The following is a 19920-nucleotide window of genomic DNA, read 5'->3' on the forward strand; positions in this document are numbered from 1 at the left end:
TTCTTGGGTATGTGGTTTGATAGGCATTAGGCTTCAGCTTTACAAGTAGTGGTAGATATCTGATTCCTCCGCTTGCAAAACGTCATGTATCTCTCTCTCGATACTTGTTCTATATGAAAAGCTCTTATTTCTTCGTATTTGTGTTTCCCCTCTTGATTAGCTTTAATCTCCTGATTCTACCTTTCAAACTGGGTTCTCTTTGCCCACTGAGAAATTGTATGAAATTAGTAACAAGATTTATGGTTAAAGTCATGTATCTCTCTCTCGATACTCAAAATCATTTGCGCCGCTAAAACGATTTATGGTTAAAGTACTGTTTTCCATCTTGATTAGCTTAATCTCCTGATTCAACTTCTCAAACTGGGTTCTTTTTGCCCACTGAGAATTTGTTTGAAATCAGTAACAAGATTAATCATTCACACCACTAAAACGATTTATGGCTAAAGTAAAATTGAATTTGAGTGTTGATCCGGAAATTCAAAGACAGAAAAGGTGGATTTAGTTGCTTATCAAAAAAAAAAAAAAAAAGGGGAAATAACATATGGTTTTGTTCCGTGGTCATCTTCTCCGTCATACTCTCCCACTTTGAGCTTGATCTATGTTTTGATTTTGGCCTGCCATATATACTCATCTGGAATTTCGGGATTCTAGGCGTGAAGTAAGAATCCGAAAGCTGCCGCTCCTGGCTTGGATGCATCGCCAGTGGCCGAACCAGAATCATGTTGATCATTCATACTGGAAATTAAATTGAAATGTTCGATTTGCTGTCTTCAATGTTGATCTCAGTGAAATGGTTGTTGCTTTTTATTGGGTTTTCCAATCTCATTTTGTCTTGTTGACCTGCGGTTTGCTTCTCAATTCTTGGGAATTTTCCAGGACAGAAGAATTGCTGAAGACATGTCTTCCGTTCATGAAAGTTGAAACTATCAATCAGATGATAGTTTGAAATTGGGTTGCTTGTATGAATGCAATATCGAAGAATGCTTCACAACTTGCAAGCAAAGATTTTTGGTTGATTCATCAAAAAGAGAAAGCATTTGAAGTTCTTAAATGAAGAATTTTGGGGTTACGTCAATACAAATGTTTCCAATGGAGGAGGATAGAGATGCTTCAACTGCCTTTACCGTTAGGATTTTTGTTGGAATTTTACCAGGGGAAGCTGTTCTTAAGTTTAATGGGCCTAAAACTGTAATAAGGGAAGTTTAATGGGCTTAAATATCTACAACGTTAACAAATTTGATGAAGACGCCCTCCATTATTTTATTATGGAACCAAGATCAACACAGATCCTGTGTTTTTATTATGCACCTCGTTAATTGACACATAAACTTGCGATCCCAAACGATGAAGCCATTTACTTGGTTCCTTACCAAAAAAGAATTACTTATTACTTAATATATTAAAAGGATTAACATGTCACCTCCTTCACTGTTAATATAAGAAAGAGGTGACTTTTTTCTTTTTTGTTTTTTTTTGAATATTTGCTTGATTTTAAATTTATTTTCACAATTTATTTCAGATTTTAATAAAATTATACCATCTCAAATAAATATCTTAATATTTAATTTATACTTGATTTTATATTTAGTTTTACGATTATCTATTTTTTATTATAGTATATAATAAAGTAATAAATATTAAAAAAAACTCTTAAATCTAATAAAGTACACAATCTAGATTGAAGATTTAACAAATTAACTTATAAAGTCCTTGTTGATTCAAAGTCATTGTTTCATATTAAAAAATTATTTATCTATTTTTTAAAGTTTTTTCATATTTTTTATTAGTCATTTAAGTTACATTGAAATCTATTAAGTTGATTGACTCATATCATAATAATTCTCACACAATTTAATTTTAAATTTAAACCGAACAAAAAATTAAATTAAAAGATTTTAAGATTTACATGCTACATATAAAATAGTTTTTATAATTTAAATATTTTTTATATTATTTTTTTAATTTAAACATATGAGAACACAACCCTGTAAACAAGCATCATTATTGAATGATTGAGCTATAGCTATAAAAAGAAATAATTTTATTTTTTGAAATGAGATAAGGTATAAAAATGTTTTTAATAATATCTTTTTTTTTTCATAGTTTCTCATGAGACTTCCAATTTTTCGTGAGCAAGTTAAGGATTCCCTTAATCATATGTGTACATAAAGGTGCCTTTATGGGCTAAAGTCATTTCGCATTTTTTGCTAACAAAAAAATCAAAGAAATTGTATTTTCATCCTTGAAATTTTAGAATTTCAAGTATCTCAAAACCATCCAGTTTAAGGTAGTGTTTATTTAAGAGATTGCATCTATGTTTTATTTAAAATGCAAATTCAATTTATTTGATAAAGAAAAAATATGTAAACTTAACCTTTCACTCGGATCATTATCTAATCCAACAACCACCATATAACCATACCCTTTATAAAACCAACCCTCCAAACTCCCTCTAACAAATAATAAAATCAGATCAAAATATCTCCTAAAGTAAAGAAAATAATGTAAAGCAGAGGTAAGGAATTGGGAAAGGATGGAGCTAAGAGACATTGTAAGGTTCTTTGTGATAACATCCAGGGTATCACTAAGCCTGCGATCCGTCGTTTGGCTAGGCGTGGTGGAGTTAAGCATATCAATGATCTTATATATGAGGAGACCAGAGATGCCCTCAAGATATTTTTGGAGAATGTGATTTGTGATGCCGTCACCTACACTAAGCACGCTCGCTGCAAGATAATGACTGCTATAGATGTTGTGTATGATTTGAAGAGGCAAGGTCATACTCTTTATAGGTTTAGTGGTTGAAGGGACCAACCTATTCCGAGGATGTCTTCTCGGTTTAGGGTTTCATGTGTCGTTTATTTAGGATTTCATAGAGGAAGTACATTTCATGCAGCAATCCTTCATACCACTACCATGTCCTTTCTAGCCCTCTTGATATATAAAAGGGTTTCTAGTTAAAATCAATTAAACCTGGATAACTCATAACGAATATATCTAAATCACTACTGTGTCCTGCCTTGCCCTATATTTGCAACCTATAAATAGATCGAACATCCTCCAAACCCGCAAGTAGTCGCCACTAGCAATTCAACGTTTGTCTACAGCCTGCTTATGAGGGCAATACAGGCTTTTATGAGGTTAGTCACTAATATAAGAGTGGGGTTTATACATGCAATTGATTAATGACGCCATGACTACTTGCTTATAGATTGTCATTTTTTTTTTCCTTTTGGTGCATAGGGCTCGTTGTGTCCATGTGCATGTAGCATTCTTTGATATTGAACTTGTAAGGTAGATTAAGATATGTAAACTTTGTTGTTGTTATTATTAGCTACACATTTTCTCAAGGCAAAACTTACCTAAGGTATCTTATAATTTATTTTGTTATATACTCATTATTAGAAAATTGATAAATAAAAATAAAAATATTTATAAAATATTTTTATTAGCAAATTATAGTGAATTTTATCAACCAAAATATTTTCTCGGTATATGCCAAGAAAAATATAGTGGGAAAAAAAATTAGAATAAAGCCAAAAAAATATAATAATATGTCATTTATACTAATATAATTATTGATGGAATTAATTATGTTAGTGAAATTCATCATTAAAATCATTGGTAAAGTATTCACTTCTCTCTTATATTATTTATCATGTCAATTGTAAAAGGAATCAATAATGAAATATTTTGTCGGTATTTTTTAGAAAGCACTAGAACTGTTTACTTCTATATTGCATTATTAATTATTTTTTTATAAATAAAATATTTTTTTACAAATAAAATCACTAAAGGATTGAAAAATCATCGGTGTTATTTGACAAGTTTATGAAAATTTTAGAGTAAATTAAAAATTTAAATTAAATATTACAAAAAGAAGTACTAATGAAATGAAAAGTCATGGTGATATTTATCAATTTCTAATTTTTTTTTATTAAATAAAAAAAATTAAATTAAATATTGCATACGGCATCACCAACAAAATAATTAGAAATATTAATATTTAATTATATATTAATAAAACTATCGGTAAAATACCTCAATAAATATAATCCCTCATTTGACAATATATGAGCCTGCTCTTCTTTTTCCTCTTATATAAAAAACAACAACAAACCTTTTTTTTTTCTTCTTTCTTCTCTCCTTCACTCCTCTTCTCCTCCTCTCTCATGTATATCTTCTATTTTTTTTCTTTTCTCTTCTTATATTTTTTTTAATTAATATACTTTATGAATTTTTTTTTCTCTTCTCAGCTTTACTTGCAATCATATTAAGATAATATTTTTCTTTTTTTTCATGTTTTTTTTATTATATTTGTTTTTTTTAGTTTATTTTAAAATTTTTCTGCTTTTAATAATTGTATGAATATTGTTATAGGATTTGTTTTTCAATATGAGATCAATGTTGTTGTTTTATTTGTTGCAAATTTTTTGAGTTGATTTTCTTCTTTTTCCAAGCAACTCAATTCTAAGTGTTATCAAGTGTTAATTTATATTAATTTAATTATTTTTTAATTTTTTTAAATTAATTATTTTTAAATATTATTAAATAATCAGCGATAGAATTATATATGATATTCTTTTTTGTTAGATGAAAATTTTCTCGAGAGAAATACTAACGAAATGAAGCAAGAATTATATATTTTTTTGCCTGCATTTTTTGTTTGTAAAACCATTGAATTTTTTTACTAATAAATGTTATTCCAACAGATATATTTTATCGATGAATTAGTTAATAAAATTTTCAAAGATAAATGGTAATCTTATGCCCGATAAAAAAAAATTGTTGGTTAAATTATTAAATATTGTAGTGATTGTTTCTATTACTTTGTAAATTATTGGAAACATCAATTATAGAATATGCAAATTTTAGATTGTTGGAAGCCTCGTACTAGGGTTCTTTCTTGAGAATCATAATCAATATCCTTTTTTAATGATCTGGCAGCCTAAGTAGATTGGTTTAGTTTTAGTTTTATGTTAAATAGTTTTAATCACCTGCTGATAAGACCATGAAGAATGATGATGAAACATAGAAGTCATAAGATCTGTGCTCGTATGTTAAATCTTGCATTATTGCAACCAGAAAACATCTAACTTGTTCATCTAAATTTAAGAGAAAGGAAAAGACTATAAAAAATAATACAAGTTAACTTGAGTTAAATATTAATTATTATTTTTATATCATAATATTAGAATAATATAATAAAAAATAAATTATGAAGTGTAATTTTAATTAAACACAATATTAATTGATAAAATTAAAAAAAATTTCAATTGGATTAACCTATCAATAAAAAGTAAGTTCAATGTTAAAGGACCCGCAACTCGGGTTATGAAATCGATATAACCTCTTAAAAAAAAAATAACATGATTTAACTATGGTTAAAATGCAAAAACTTGTGATATTAATAGTGAAACTTAGATATTCTCATAAAAAGTAAATAAAAATAAATTATGAAGATTAATTTCCAACCGACTCAATGTCGAATGATAAAATTAAAAAAATTAATTAAATAAAAAATATAAAAAATAACTTGAGTTAACTTGTTAAACATTATTCTCGAGTCATAAAACCAGGATAACCTAATGAAAAGTAAACAAAAAATTCTTGAAGTTTAATTATTAATCAAATCAATATTAAAGAATAAAATAAAAAAAACAAAAAAAAATCTGAGTTAATCGGGTTAACCCGCTAAACCAGGTTAAGTCATCAAATTTGAAATCCATGTTATAAGAGTGTCATAATTAAAAAATATATATAATATTAAATAATGAAATTAAACTAAAAATAATAAAGAAAAGCAAATTAATATTTTAATGGATAGTGCTTTTCAAGGAAGTACAATAAAACCCTTTCTAATTCAATTATGAAATGATATCAAATTGTCAAGAAAGTGGAAGAAAATATTAACACACAAAATATCTCAAGTATTACAAGAGAAAATAAAAAATACAGATAAAAGGCACTGTTTAATGAACAATGCAGTGCGTAGTGAATTGGGATAGCATGCATTGCATAGGAATGCACGGTAAGCGGCCGAAGTCTTTCAATGTTTTACTATAATATAATTACTTGTAGAAATAAAAATAATTATTGTACAATATTCAATGCCTAAAGCTTAGGAAAGTTCAAAATTCATCCGTGTAAGGTTTCTCAATTACATTATCTTATTTACTTTAGGGCATCCAGTAATATGTGACTTAAACTATTTTTTCAAGTTAATTTCTAAATTAAATCTAACATAGAGAGAAATGGGAGAAATGGGAGTTTTGTTTTAGTTTTACCTGAAATTGAACCGACGGTTTATATATATATATATAAGTGTTGGATTAATTTATATGTATCTTGATTAATTATATAAATTTTAAAATTAATAATTATGTAAGTTTTTAATGGTTTTGAAAGAATTTAAAATTATAATTATTAAAAAATAAATTTAAAATTTAACTAATTAAACTACCTTTTAAAATTAAATATATCTTTAATTAAATATTTTTTTAATTATAGGAGTTAAGTCTTTTTGATATTTCAATCTTACCAGAATCTTATAGAAACCTTGCTGCTGCTGCTGCTGCTGCTGCTGAGATGAGACAAAGATGGGATGATTTTAATTGTAGAATGCGTACTGTGACCGCCGCGGACTAGAAATTCTAAGTTAAAATTATTTCTAAATTAAATTTTAATTAACCCTCTAGGTTAATCTGAAAATTTTTGGATTGATTAATTAAATTATTTTTTCGAGTTCATTTTTAAATTGGATCTAATACCGGGAGAAATAGGAGTTTTGTTTGTAGTTATACTTGAAATTAGACAGTTAAATGTATATATATTATTATATAGATATTTGGATTAATTTACATACATCTTAATTAATTTTATAGTTTTAAAATTAATAATTATATAATTTTTTAATAATTCTTAAAAAAATTAAATTTATAATTATTAATAAATAAATTTAAAATTTAACTAGTTAAACTATCTCATAAAATTAAATATATCTTTAATTATTGGAGTTAAGTCTTTTTGACTTTAATTGTAGAATCCGTACTGTGACCGCCGCGGACTAGAAATTCTAACATGAGTATTCTCCACAGGATCTTGTTGGATCTGCCTCGTTGATTTCTGACAAGTCGTTCTCATTTTCATGTAGCAGGTTCTGAACTGAATGATAGCATGCTTCTTTTTGCATGTGAAATAACTATTTCAACTACCAGTTGTAACTGAGTGTGCAAGAGCATTAGCTAACATACTACATGGATTTGACTTTTCACATGATGCTTCTCTTATTCATATGTGAAGCACCTTGCTATTTTTCTTTTTCTTTTTCTTTTAGTTATTTTTTATTTATTTTCATACTCATTACATAAGTTTTAGAAAATAGTTGATAAGGTTGATACTTTTATTTTTCAGTTTCTGAATTCAAAAATAAAAAGAAAATCACATAAAAATATGAAAAAGAGAGAAAATTGTTGGCTGTTAAGATTCCACCAATATAAAAACAATAATTTTAATGTTCACAAGTCTCTTTTGAAGAGAGAAATTTGAGGGTGGTGAGTTTTTTATATATATATATATATATATATATATATATTACAAGAAAAGAAAAAAAAATATAAATAAAATTAGGTATATGGGCCAAACCTTTTTCTGTTTAGACTGGGTCTGACTTTCTTTTATTGTTGTTGGCAATCCACATAAATTATTTAACATGATAATTTATCTATTTTTTTAGTTATTTTGTATTTATTTTCATACTCTTTAGATAAGTTTTAGAAAATAGATGATAAGGTTGATACTTTTATTTTTCAGTTTTTGAATTCAAAAATAAAGAGAAAATCACATAAAAACATGATAAAAAGATAAAATTGTTGGCTGTTAAGATTCCATCAATATAAAAACATTAATTTTAATGTTCACAAATCTCTTTTGATGAGAGAAAGTTGAGGGTGGTGAGTTTTTATTTTATTTTTATATTACAAGAAAAGAAAAGAAAAATATAAATAAAATTAGGTATATGGGCCTAACCTTTTTCTGTTTAGACTAGGTGTTGGGTCTGCCTTTCTTTTGTTGTTATTGTTAGCAATTCTTATAAATTATTTAACATGATAATTTATCTATTCTTTAATTTTGACATGAATCTTAAATAATATTATAGGTTTTCATTATAATGTCAACAATTTTTTTTTCTAATTATCATGTATCTAATATGCAAAACATTAATAGTAATAATAAATTTCTTATGGATATTTGCTTAAACTCAATTTTATAACATGTTTTATTTTTGTTTGTTTAGCCTTCTATATAAAATATAAAATATAGATACATTATTTTGATATATATATTCTTAACTTGCATTGACAGTCACAATGTTTTTTTTTTAAATAGTTATTCTAGTTAAAAAAAACTTGTTTTAACTAAAATAATCGAGAGATACATTAATAAGAAAATTGAATTTATATTTGAGAAATACATGTTTCCTACTTATCTTGAATGGCTTAGCTTTTTAACAAGTTTTTCTGTTAATTGCCACTCCTTGTGAATAGTGAATCATTTTACAATTTTTTTTCTTTTAGTCATGTTAATTTATTCTTGTCCTTATTTTATTTTTTATTTTATTTTTTATTGAATCCTTGTACAATCTAATTCCATTAGATAAAGCTTTAGAAAGTAGCAGAAAAATAAAATTGAGAAACATGTATTGAGAAATATTTACCATCCTAAAAAACAAACAATGTCTTTATAAATGAAATATATTCCAAACATATATGTCATGGTTTCTCACTTCAACATGTTACAAATATCTAAATATTATATTTATACATATCTTTGCAGACCATATATTACTGTAGCAAGTAACAGCCAAAAAATTATATTAATTCTTTAATCAATTCTTTATATATCATCATGTTGAGTTTTTCAAAAGCAATTATAGAAATATGATGGAATTTGACAAGTGAGACTTCAAGTAAATGTTTACATAATTTTTTTATGTTTCAAGAAATGATTCATCAAAATAATAAACCATTATTGATATAGAAACATCTAAGACAGCCAAATATTTGAGAGTTTTTTTTTTCAATCATTTTTCTTCTTGTTGTAGGATATCTCATTTGTATACATATTTTTTTATTTATTTCTCAGGCCTATAATAAGTTATAGAAAGAGCTAAAAAAGATCAAATTTTTTATGATTATATCATATATGATTGAGTTGCGAAAACTTTTAGATAAATATTTTATATTTGAACTAAATTCTTTCTGGTTAAAAAATCTATTTCTGTTTGCTCTTAAACAATTAGGAGATTTTCTTGGAGAAGTACGAGGTTTTGTTTATGGGGTTAACATTTTATAGGGTTTTGTTTTTTTTTTGGAGTCAAATCAATATATTCTAATTTTTAATATCAATCTTATAAATATTATATCAAATTATAGTATTTTTAAACAAGTTTCTGGATAACAAGTCTAAAGATTTTCTTATTGATGATAGAAATGATATTAATGTGAATGATAATATTAATTGTGACCTTGATATATAACTAAAGCTTTTAACTAGGATGAATGCACTAACTATGGATATGATATCGGAAATAAATCAATTTATATCACCCTTCAATTCAAATTAGTAAAAACAATGCCTCCTTGCAGAATATAAATTCTAAACATTCATAATATGGATGTTATTGATATTGTTTTCACTTATGTTCCCTGTTCTAAATAATTTAAATACATGCATTAAAAATTATAAATATTTTTTTTATTTCACAACAATAAAAACAATTTCAATTAAAAAAATAAAAAGGTTCCATGCTAAGATATTAGATGGGAACCATGGATCCCACTATACGAGATCTTGTAGCGTTTATATATATATATAAACACACACATGTTTTTGAAAATTAACCAAGCTAATTTTCTTTTAATTAGAAAGTATTTTTTTTAATTAATTTTTTTGATAGTAAATTAAAAAATAAAAAAAATAAAAAATAATTTTTAAAATTTTATTTTTTATGAAACAAATAGGGCGTAATCTTGTTGTCTTTCCTGTATATGAGGATACTAGTAATGGACCATTTTATACGTCCAGTTTCTCTGTAGGCATGCATGGAGTAATTTGATCACATATTTTAATGAGAGAGTTCCTCTCCTTTTTGTTATACGTCCAGTTTCTCTTTAGGCATGCATGGAGTAATTTGATCACATATTTTAATGAGAGAGTTCCTCTCCTTTTTTCAAATCTCCCAAACGCAACAATCAAGATTGTCCTGAATAAATCCAACATAACCAAACAAAGAAATGATGCCAAAGTATTATTACAATTTCCATGTTCTCTCACTGTTAATTATTCGAGACTGCTCACTCTATATACCAACCTGGTATATAGTGAAATAAGATAGTCTTTGAAGCACTTGGTCTGTCATCGTTTTATTGATTCTTGCTCTTCAAGTGTCTGGAGGGCATGATTGTAGATCAAAAACCATTAAAGAAAGTAGAAGAAAGGTTTTGCGAAGAAGATGATGGGATAAATGACAGTCAATAATGTATTAATTAGCCCAACGTCTGGAATTAATGAAGCTAGCCTTTAGCTTTCAAATCAGTGTAGCCTATCATTATTGCTAGCAGTTCCCATATTTTCTCACCTATTCATCATTATTGATAATTATTGCTAACAAAACATACATCTATGTCTTTTAAGATTTATGTAAGAATCAACAGCCGGATAACTCACTTCGATTTCATTTTAAAAGTGCAAGTATTTGAAAAATTTTTTATTATTTTAATTAATTTTCAAGTAAAAAAAAATTATTATTTTAATTAATTTTCAAGTAAAAATTATTTTAAAAATCATCCGCTAAAATAATATGAAACAAGCTTTATTTTATGCAATGAATAAGCATAATTACTGCAAGAGACATAAAATTTTATCGACTAGGAATATGATCAGGCCCCTAGCTTAGATTTATGGAGCAATAATATATATTGTTTTTTCATATAGTTAATATATATTTTTCGGATCCTGTTCTCTTTAGCATTTAAAGCCATGATTTCCGCCATTATCGCTATTGACAACATAATACTAGTTTCATAATTTGGCAAGGATCGACGCATCGCCATTCTTTGCTTCATACGCGAGAATGATTTTTCCCCCTCTTCGCATGGATGTTAAGAATGATTAAAGACGCGGATAAATACTTCAACTAGTTGAGTAGCCCAAAACACTGTCTGAGTGTGTGTGTGTGTGGCTTCTTCCATGGTCAATACATTATACAGTACTTAAATCATGTTTTGTTTTTATTTCATATATATATATGGTCATCATTTAATTTTTGATGTGGCCATTGTAGGCATGCAAAATGGGCAAAGCTCACCTAAACACTCTTGATATAAAGCAAAGAATCATTCTAGGAACAAGTGTAGGGTTGCAGCAAGGTCAACAAGGAAGCCGGCAGCTTCATTTCTTAATGAATGTTTCGATTTTTTTGTCTGCTTTATATATGTAATTTTCTCCCCTTTTTGTTAGCAGTTATGCTTTATAATGTTCTCTGTTACAGCATCTCCAGTGGACATGCTAAAAAAAATTATTATTTTGAATTTTCAAGCCTCCTGTAGTGGTGAACAAAACATTATTTTATTATGTTTTTATCCTATAGATAATAATTAGTAAATTATAATTATCAAGAAATTCGATCTATAAATATCCATTGTCATCTCAACGTATCTCCACGTATGAGGTTGATTTCATCAATTTGTGACGTGAATTTCTTGGAGAAAAAAATATTTATTGAATATACAAGATGGATCTTCCACCAACTCTAAAAACAAGTAGATATAAATACAAAGGCAAAGTTCCAAAGGTGAAAATATCATTCATATGGTATAAAGATAATTAATTACATCGGTATTATAATTTAATTATGCCATTCGCAGGACTCTCGTGATCATCATTCACTTCTGTCTATACCCACCTAACAAAAGATAAAAGTAAAAATAAATAAAAACAAACCCACAAACCTTAAATGCTCAATCACGAAGGGGCCATGAACATGGATGTTCCATCACTCTACTCTATCAGAAAATCGACTCCCCTCTGCGTAAAGTCACAATTACATTACCCTGAAAAACAGGGCATCAAATCAATCCAATCACCGTTTTACCCTCACCACACACATCCGACATCACCTGCCATGGCACCTGCCAGCATCAATTCTAGACGCGGGGCACCAGGAAAGACGTTGCTACAGAAACACTTGCAGGATCCTTGCAGCTTAATACTCTAAGCAGCCTGCAAGAGCCCTTGCTAATACAACTCTGGTTAACCGGAGCCTTCTTTCCGTCGGTATCAACTGGTGGGAACATGGACACCGAGTAATTCCGACGAACTTGCCGGCTTTTTATATCGCTAAGGTTCATCTCTGTAGGGGGCTTAACCACGCCGAACATCAGCAGATACCATCGGGGCTTTGAGCCGGTCTTTTTTACATCACTTTTTGCATGGATACTCTTTAATGATGAGCTACTTCTTTCAATATCCAATTCCGATGAACATTTCTTAGAGCTGGAAAACCTTTCGAGTTTGCGATAATCCAGGGACCGACTGTTTCTCATGAGTCCAATATTGTTCTTGCTACTACTTGAACGACACACAGAACTTTGCAACTCAGATAAAGATTCGCATCGGCGACGAAAAGAAATGCGTTGCTTGTCTTCATTAGATTGGTTTTGAGGGGTGAAGTACGGTTCTTTGACTGGAACGAGCTTACCTCGAAAGATGATATCTTCAGCTGAACGCATCTCTGAGCTTAGGTCGCTAAAGAACTCGAAGAATTCAGCAGGCTCGGATGATGATCTTGCACCACTGTGGAAGGCTACATTTGGGCTTTCTTCGTTCCTACCTTCCAGTGGGAAGTCGCAAAGAGAGAGTGCTTCTTCTTCTTCTCCTCCTCCTTCGCCTTCGTGTCCGTGTTCTTGTTCTCGATCGTGGTGGAGAACAATATTGGAATAATCTCCCATATTCTGGGCCGGGAGAGAGAAATCAAATGTTTTTGTGGTTTCTATGTTAAGAGTTTAAGAGGATCGGTTTGCTTGTAAGAACGAGATATATATTTTTTTTGTCTGCTTCTCCCTTGCTTTCCTTGGCAGTTAACAATGCTTTGTAAAAATAGAGGAGATGGAGAATATAAAGACGCATGCTAGAGTGAGAAATAAGAGGAGAGATGCAGAGATCACATTGGATCTTGTGGGCTATTTAAGCCAGTTTCCTTTCGGCTTTCTAGAAGGAAGAGAAAGGACGAGAGAAAGACACTTGGAAAGATGATAACAGCGGTTGATGATTTGAAATCTTACACAGGGAAGAAATATATTAACATTAATTAATAATTAACATGTATTAAAATATCTTGGCTTTAGCGAAGCTTCCTTTTGTCCTAGAAAACATTTTGAGGATTTTTTTATTTTTAATATTAAATTTAATAAGTATTAAAATTTATAATTTATTTTATTTTTTATATTAGTTATTTTAATTTTAAGATACATATTTAATAAATTAATTAAGTTGACTTATTTTATTTTTATAGTTTAATTTTTTAATAATTATATTTAATAATTTTTATCTTATTTTTTTTTATAGATTTGTAAGAGTCACATAAACTAGATAATAGATTTAATAGGTTAATTCAAATTTATTCAATTTAATCTAATATATTATTATTTTAGTATTTTTCAAAATATTATTTTTTTAATCAATTATATTTTATTTAAATTATTTTTAAACCTGACCATGTCATATCAAATTAATTTTTATATAATCTAAACTTTTTATTACTTGAAAACATATTAATAATAATAAAAATTTTATTCACATGAAAAAAAAAAAACCAATTGGAGCCGCCAGCAAGAGACAAGATAAGAAAGAGAGGAGAGACTTGGTATTCTTTCCTTTTCAAGCATTCTCGAGTGGCTGGTGCTTAAAGCTCCTTTTTTTATTTTATTTTTTTAAGCCGGTAGCGTAATTGTCCATTAAAGTGCTATATGTAGTTATCAATGCCTGTCTAACATATTGTATATTATCCATATGATTAACTTGATGAATCATTTAGCTATATTTGAGGTAATTATCACCGCGCCATCAACAGCCCAACATCTACCTTTTACAGAGCCCCATTGGCACAGTATTATTGTCGCTTCCATTTCGTGGATTGCAATTGACACCTAATTAATAGCTGTACAGGATAGTGACAATATTTATTTTTAATTTTTTACATTAAAATAATACATTTTTTATTTTTAAAATTTTATTTTATTATTAGTGTTTGTTTGGGAAAGTGATTGTGATTATTTTTTAAAATATTTTTTTTAAATTAGTGCATCAAAATAATTAAAAAACATCAAATCAAAGAAAAAATTAATTTTTTTTAAAAGTAAAAATATAATAAAAAAATAATTTTTTTAAAAAATTCATATTTTTTATAAACACTATTTGAGCCAGGTTTAAAGAATGATGCCTAAGTCCTGCCATGTTGAAATATTAAAATAGAACCCTACAAAATATATATTTGAGAAATATACCCAGCAGAAATCATGCAACTTCTTGACAAGAATCGGACAGTTCGAATATTGGACTTAGTCGTAGAAAAATAAAAATAATTGGCAGATTAGTTGGAAAATCAAAACTTAAATGCTAATATAAGAGTGCATGTCCTTGCAAATCCGATTTTTAATTCACTGTATCTGTTGTAATTTTGCACCTTTATTACCAAAGAGGAAAAACAGGGTACTTTTCGTGCACTAAAAAGAGCTAGTGATGCACTGCTAGAGATTCCTCGATTACATGTTTGTTTTTTATTTTAAAAATAATTTAATTAATTAATTTATTTATTTTAAATTAATATATTTTTAGTATTTTTAAATTATTTTGATGTATTAATATAAAAAATAATTTTTAAAAAATAAAAAAATATTATTAGGATACATTTTAATATAAAAAATTATTTAAAAAACAACTATAACCACACTTTCAAACAAATTTTACTTATTAAAAAAATTTATTTAATAACTATCTATTAAAAGCTAATTTTATAATCTTAAAAAATTAATCAAAATATATATAAATTCCTAAAAAGAGCTAGCGATGCGCTGCTAGAGATTCCTCGATTACATGTGTTTTTTATTATTTATTTTAAATTAATATATTGTTAGTATTTTTAAATTATTTTGATATATTAATATCAAAAATAATTTTTAAAAAATAAAAAAATATTATTAGTATGTATTTTAATATAAAAAATTATTTAAAAAATAATTATAACCATATTTTCAAACAAATTTTACTTATTAAAAAATTTTGTTTAATAACTATCTATTAAAAAATAATTTTATAATATTAAAAAATTAATCAAAATATATATAAATTAACCCAAACATTCATAACTAAAAAAAAAAATATTCACAATTCACTTAAAAATAACTAGTATATTTTAGTGCACCACAGCAAATTGCTAAAAGTTAAACTTTTCGAAAGTTTTATTTAAAACATGATTAGAGAAAATATTTTATGTCAAATTAAAAATTATATCCATTTAATTTTTATGTTAAAATTTTATTAGAATTTAATTTTTAATATTACTTTTTTAATATAAAATATTAATATAATTTAAATAAACTATAGATAAAGGAGAAATTATTTATAAATAATTTTTTATTGATATATTTTGAAAAAACTCAACTCCTTAAAAATCATTATTTAACAAAAATAAAAGTTTTTTTATGGTTTATTTATTGGAAATATAAAAAGTTAACTAAACCCAAAAAAAATACTCACTTTTAAATAGGAGAGGAACTAAATAAATTACGCTTTGAGTTTAAACGCCTACGTTTGATTGATATGTTTCTGCATCTCCCTAGCTCCGGTCTCTTTCATGCGGTGATGGGACAGCTTCGAAAGGCAACCACTTGATGTCAGCCTAACTCTTGGATTTTAAATGGAAAATTAAAAATTAAACAATTTAAGTACTAGACTTTCGACAATAAATTCTCAACCGTTAGATCAAGTCAGTGACCAGGAAAGGAAACACGCAGTTACCTATGGTCCCTTGTTTTCCGGAATCTATTTTGAAAACCACAACCGCAAAGGCCCAATGTCAGAGATTGATTCGGTGAGGACGAGGCTATTATAGGCCTATCAATGGAAGAAGCTTGATGTTCCCTATTTGAGTCCAAACGGCCTATTAAGGCAGGCTTGGAGGCCCATCAAGAGAGGTTCTTTTGAAACAGCTCAAATCCCCATTCACTTGGATAAACGATTTTCAAAAAATAACGCTGCAATTCGTTCCTTTTCTGGAATTCAAAACAAAATCTTCTACATAACCTTTAATCACAATTCCCCGATTTGTCATAGCTTCTGCCTTTTGGGACTTGACACCAAGAAAACAACTCTGATTCCCTTTCATTTAGAATTTGATTTTCAGCGCCAAGTCAGTAACCAGGAAAGGAAACAAGCTGTTACATATGGTCCCTTGGTTTCCGAAATCTATTTTGAAAACCGCAACCGCAAAGGCCCAATGCCAGAGATTGATTCGGTGAGGACGAGGCTATTATAGGCCTATCAATGGAAGAAGCTTGATGTTCCCTATTTGAGTCCAAACGGCCTATTAAGGCAGGCTTGGAGGCCCATCAAAAGAGGTTCTTTTGAAACAGCTCAAATCCCCATTCACTTGGATAAACGATTTTGAAAAAATAACGCTGCAATTCGTTCCTTTACTGGAATTCATAACAAAATCTTCTACATAACCTTTAATCACAATTCCCCGATTTGTCATAGCTTCTGCCTTTTGGGACTTGACACCAAGAAAACAACTCTGATTCCCTTTCATTTAGAATTTGATTTTCAGCGCAAAACACCAATTATTCATCAAGATTTTGCATGATGATTATTTCAATTTCCTCAGTGTCCAAGCAGGATTCCGCAGCCAAAGCATTCAAAATCAAACACACAAATCGCACTCAAGAGAGATTCGCAAACTTGTAAAATATTCATTTATTCTAAACACTGAATTTCATAGATTACGCCAAATTTAAACTAAATAGATTTTGAAACAAGATAACCCTAACCCACTCTACACTACCAAGGAAACAAATATCCCTTTAACCACCGAACCCGTATAGTGTGCGGCCCTGCCTCTTCAAAGCATACACAACATCCATAGCAGTCACTGTCTTGCGGCGAGCGTGTTCAGTGTATGTCACGGCATCACGAATCACATTCTCCAGGAAGATCTTGAGAACGCCTCTGGTCTCCTCGTAGATAAGACCACTGATACGCTTGACTCCACCACGTCTAGCCAGACGACGTATGGCAGGCTTGGTGATGCCCTGGATGTTATCACGAAGAACCTTGCGATGCCTCTTGGCTCCTCCCTTTCCCAATCCCTTCCCTCCCTTTCCCCTCCCTGACATTTTCTCTCAAAGAATTCCCTGGGTTTGATTTTTCCTTTTCTCTTTTAACTTTTGCGAGATTGTTGAGCTGGAATTTGGGGGGCTGGTTTTATAGGAGGAGAGGAGTTTTGGTGGCCGTTGGATGAGGCGTGGATCTGTGTGAGGGCTGGGTTTGGTTTTTCGGCCGCTGGATTGAGAATTCTTGAATTTGATTGGTTAAAACATGAGGGGGCGGATCGTGTAGATTAGGAGTTTGAAATAGAAGCGGGCGCAAAAAGAGTTTGGAGGGGGGTTTTCCCTCACAGAGAAAACACAAATCATTTTGCCGCCTTTGGTTTACGTAGAATGTCGTTTTGAATTGGATTTTTATTTTACCGCCACGTTGGCAAAGGCTTCCGTAGGTCATGCTAAAACATCAACGATTGTGTAAACTTTTAATAGCGTTGGAATATAACCCATTTTTTAATAGCGATTATATGCAAACTTAATATTAAAAAACATGAAGTTCTATGTGTTTTTTTTTCGATTCAGCGTTTTTGTTTTAATTATTTTTAAAAAAATCATCTTCATTTTTTTTAATAATAGTTTGAGTTGCTTTTAAATAGTTTACATAGCTCTAAATTAATTAAAATAATAATAAAAATAAACATATATATAAAAACTCTAAATTAAATAATTTATATAACTCGTATTATTAAAACGAAAAAATACATAACAAAAACTCCTTGTTTTATGTTATTTTATGTTATTTATTTATTTATATCAATGTAGATTCCTTGTTTTTAAAATTATCTCTATTTAATTTTTATATTTGTGTAAATTTTTAATAGCGTTTGAATATAACCTATTTTTTTTAGATTAACGTGGGTATCCAGACCAGCTTGCGTGCATCATAATTAATTCCACGGGTCCTGAAGTTAACGACCATGTAAACCTCAGTGACCATTATATAAGCAACCAAGACTCGAACCTGAGACCACAGAGGAAACAAACCCCTTAGTCTCAAGTCTTTACCACTTGAACACCACCTAGATGGTTAATATAACTCATTTTTTAATAACGATTATATACAAACTTAATATTAAAAAACATAAGTTCTGTGTTTTTTTTTTCGATTCAGCTTTTTTTTTAATTATTAAATAATTTATATAACTCGCATTATTAAAACAAAAAAATATATAACAAAAACTCCTTGTTTTATGTTATTTATTTATTTATATCAATGTAGATTCCTTGTTTTTAAAATTATCTCTATTTAATTTTTATATTATCATAATTTTTTAGACCTTATTTTTTTAACCTATTAAATTATATATCATCATGTATGACACATGTCAAATAAAAATGGATTTATAACACATATCCCAATATTGTTTTGATATGATATGATGATTTAAAAAAAATTGAGAATTAGTCCATTAAGGACTCATGTAATATGATGATTAATTTGAGTTCTTGTCACTTAAGGACTCGATAAATAGAAGTTTTTGAAACCATAGAGTTGAGATTAGAGTAAATAAAAATAAAAAGATAAACATATACGAAATGAATAGTATAGGGTAGGGACTAATAAAAGGTTTTGAACACCTTTAAAAACAACGATCCAGCTCTCCCCGTTTCCTCCAATCACACCCAAGAACCTAAAATCCAACGGTTCAAAATATCAAACACACCGATCGCACGGATCGACATTTAATCCAATGGCTACCACGCCGCCTCCCTCTCTATAAGACAAACCTCTCCAAGTCTAATCACGGGCAGCTGAAATCATAAAGCCAATTTCAGATTTGAGGAGGGTTAAGGAAAAATGTCAGGAAGAGGAAAGGGAGGTAAGGGATTGGGAAAGGGAGGAGCCAAGAGGCACAGGAAGGTTCTCCGTGATAATATCCAGGGTATCACGAAGCCTGCGATTCGTCGTCTGGCTAGGCGTGGGGGAGTCAAGCGTATCAGTGGTCTTATCTACGAAGAGACCAGAGGCGTTCTCAAGATCTTCCTGGAGAATGTGATTCGTGATGCCGTGACATACACTGAACACGCTCGCCGCAAGACTGTGACTGCTATGGATGTTGTGTATGCTTTGAAGAGGCAGGGACGCACTCTGTATGGGTTCGGTGGTTAGGGGGATCTGAGGATTTTATGTGCTAGTGGTCGATTTAGGGTTTTTATGTGCTTCTTGGGTATGTGGTTTGATAGGCATTAGGCTTCTTCAGCTTTACAAATAGTGGTAGATATCTGATTCTTCTACTTGCAAAACGTCATGTATCTCTCTCTCGATACTTGTTCTATATGAAAAGCTCTTATTTCTTCGTATTTGTGTTTCCCCTCTTGATTAGCTTTAATCTCCTGATTCTACCTTTCAAACTGGGTTCTCTTTGCCCACTGAGAAATTGTATGAAATTAGTAACAAGATTTATGGTTAAAGTCATGTATCTCTCTCTCGATACTCAAATTCATTCGCGCCGCTAAAACGATTTATGGTTAAAGTAAAATT

At 29.1% G+C, this 19920-nt stretch overlaps 2 protein-coding genes across 4 annotated transcripts in view; one reads left to right on the plus strand and one right to left on the minus strand.

Moving 5' to 3' along the window:
- LOC105139288 (histone H4) overlaps positions 1 to 19741 on the plus strand; it is a 20148-nt gene extending 407 nt beyond the window's left edge. Inside the window, exon 2 of one of the 3 annotated variants that reach the window (XM_011045670.1) lies at positions 19259 to 19741. In XM_011045670.1, coding sequence (XP_011043972.1) covers positions 19259 to 19548 — 290 coding nt within the window. In that variant the 3' untranslated portion in view covers positions 19549 to 19741. Of the gene's footprint in view, positions 1 to 19219 lie in introns of all 3 variants that reach the window. The other 2 variants (XM_011045668.1, XM_011045669.1) reach the window with 2 other exon arrangements.
- On the minus strand, positions 17005 to 17520 carry LOC105139287 (histone H4). The gene has a single exon (XM_011045667.1). The coding sequence runs from the start codon at positions 17448 to 17450 to the stop codon at positions 17139 to 17141; it is 312 nt and encodes a 103-aa protein (XP_011043969.1). The 5' UTR covers positions 17451 to 17520; the 3' UTR covers positions 17005 to 17138.
- Positions 19742 to 19920: the final 179 nt, after the last annotated feature.

This window comes from Populus euphratica, unplaced genomic scaffold, assembly GCF_000495115.2.
Source record: "Populus euphratica unplaced genomic scaffold, PopEup_1.0 scaffold141.1, whole genome shotgun sequence".
Lineage (NCBI taxonomy): Eukaryota > Viridiplantae > Streptophyta > Magnoliopsida > Malpighiales > Salicaceae > Populus > Populus euphratica.

What these genes read in the sequence shown, in the direction of transcription:
- LOC105139287 (XM_011045667.1), bottom strand. Translation starts at nt 17,450, where the DNA reads ATGTCAGGGAGGGGAAAGGGAGGGAAGGGATTGGGAAAGGGAGGAGCC.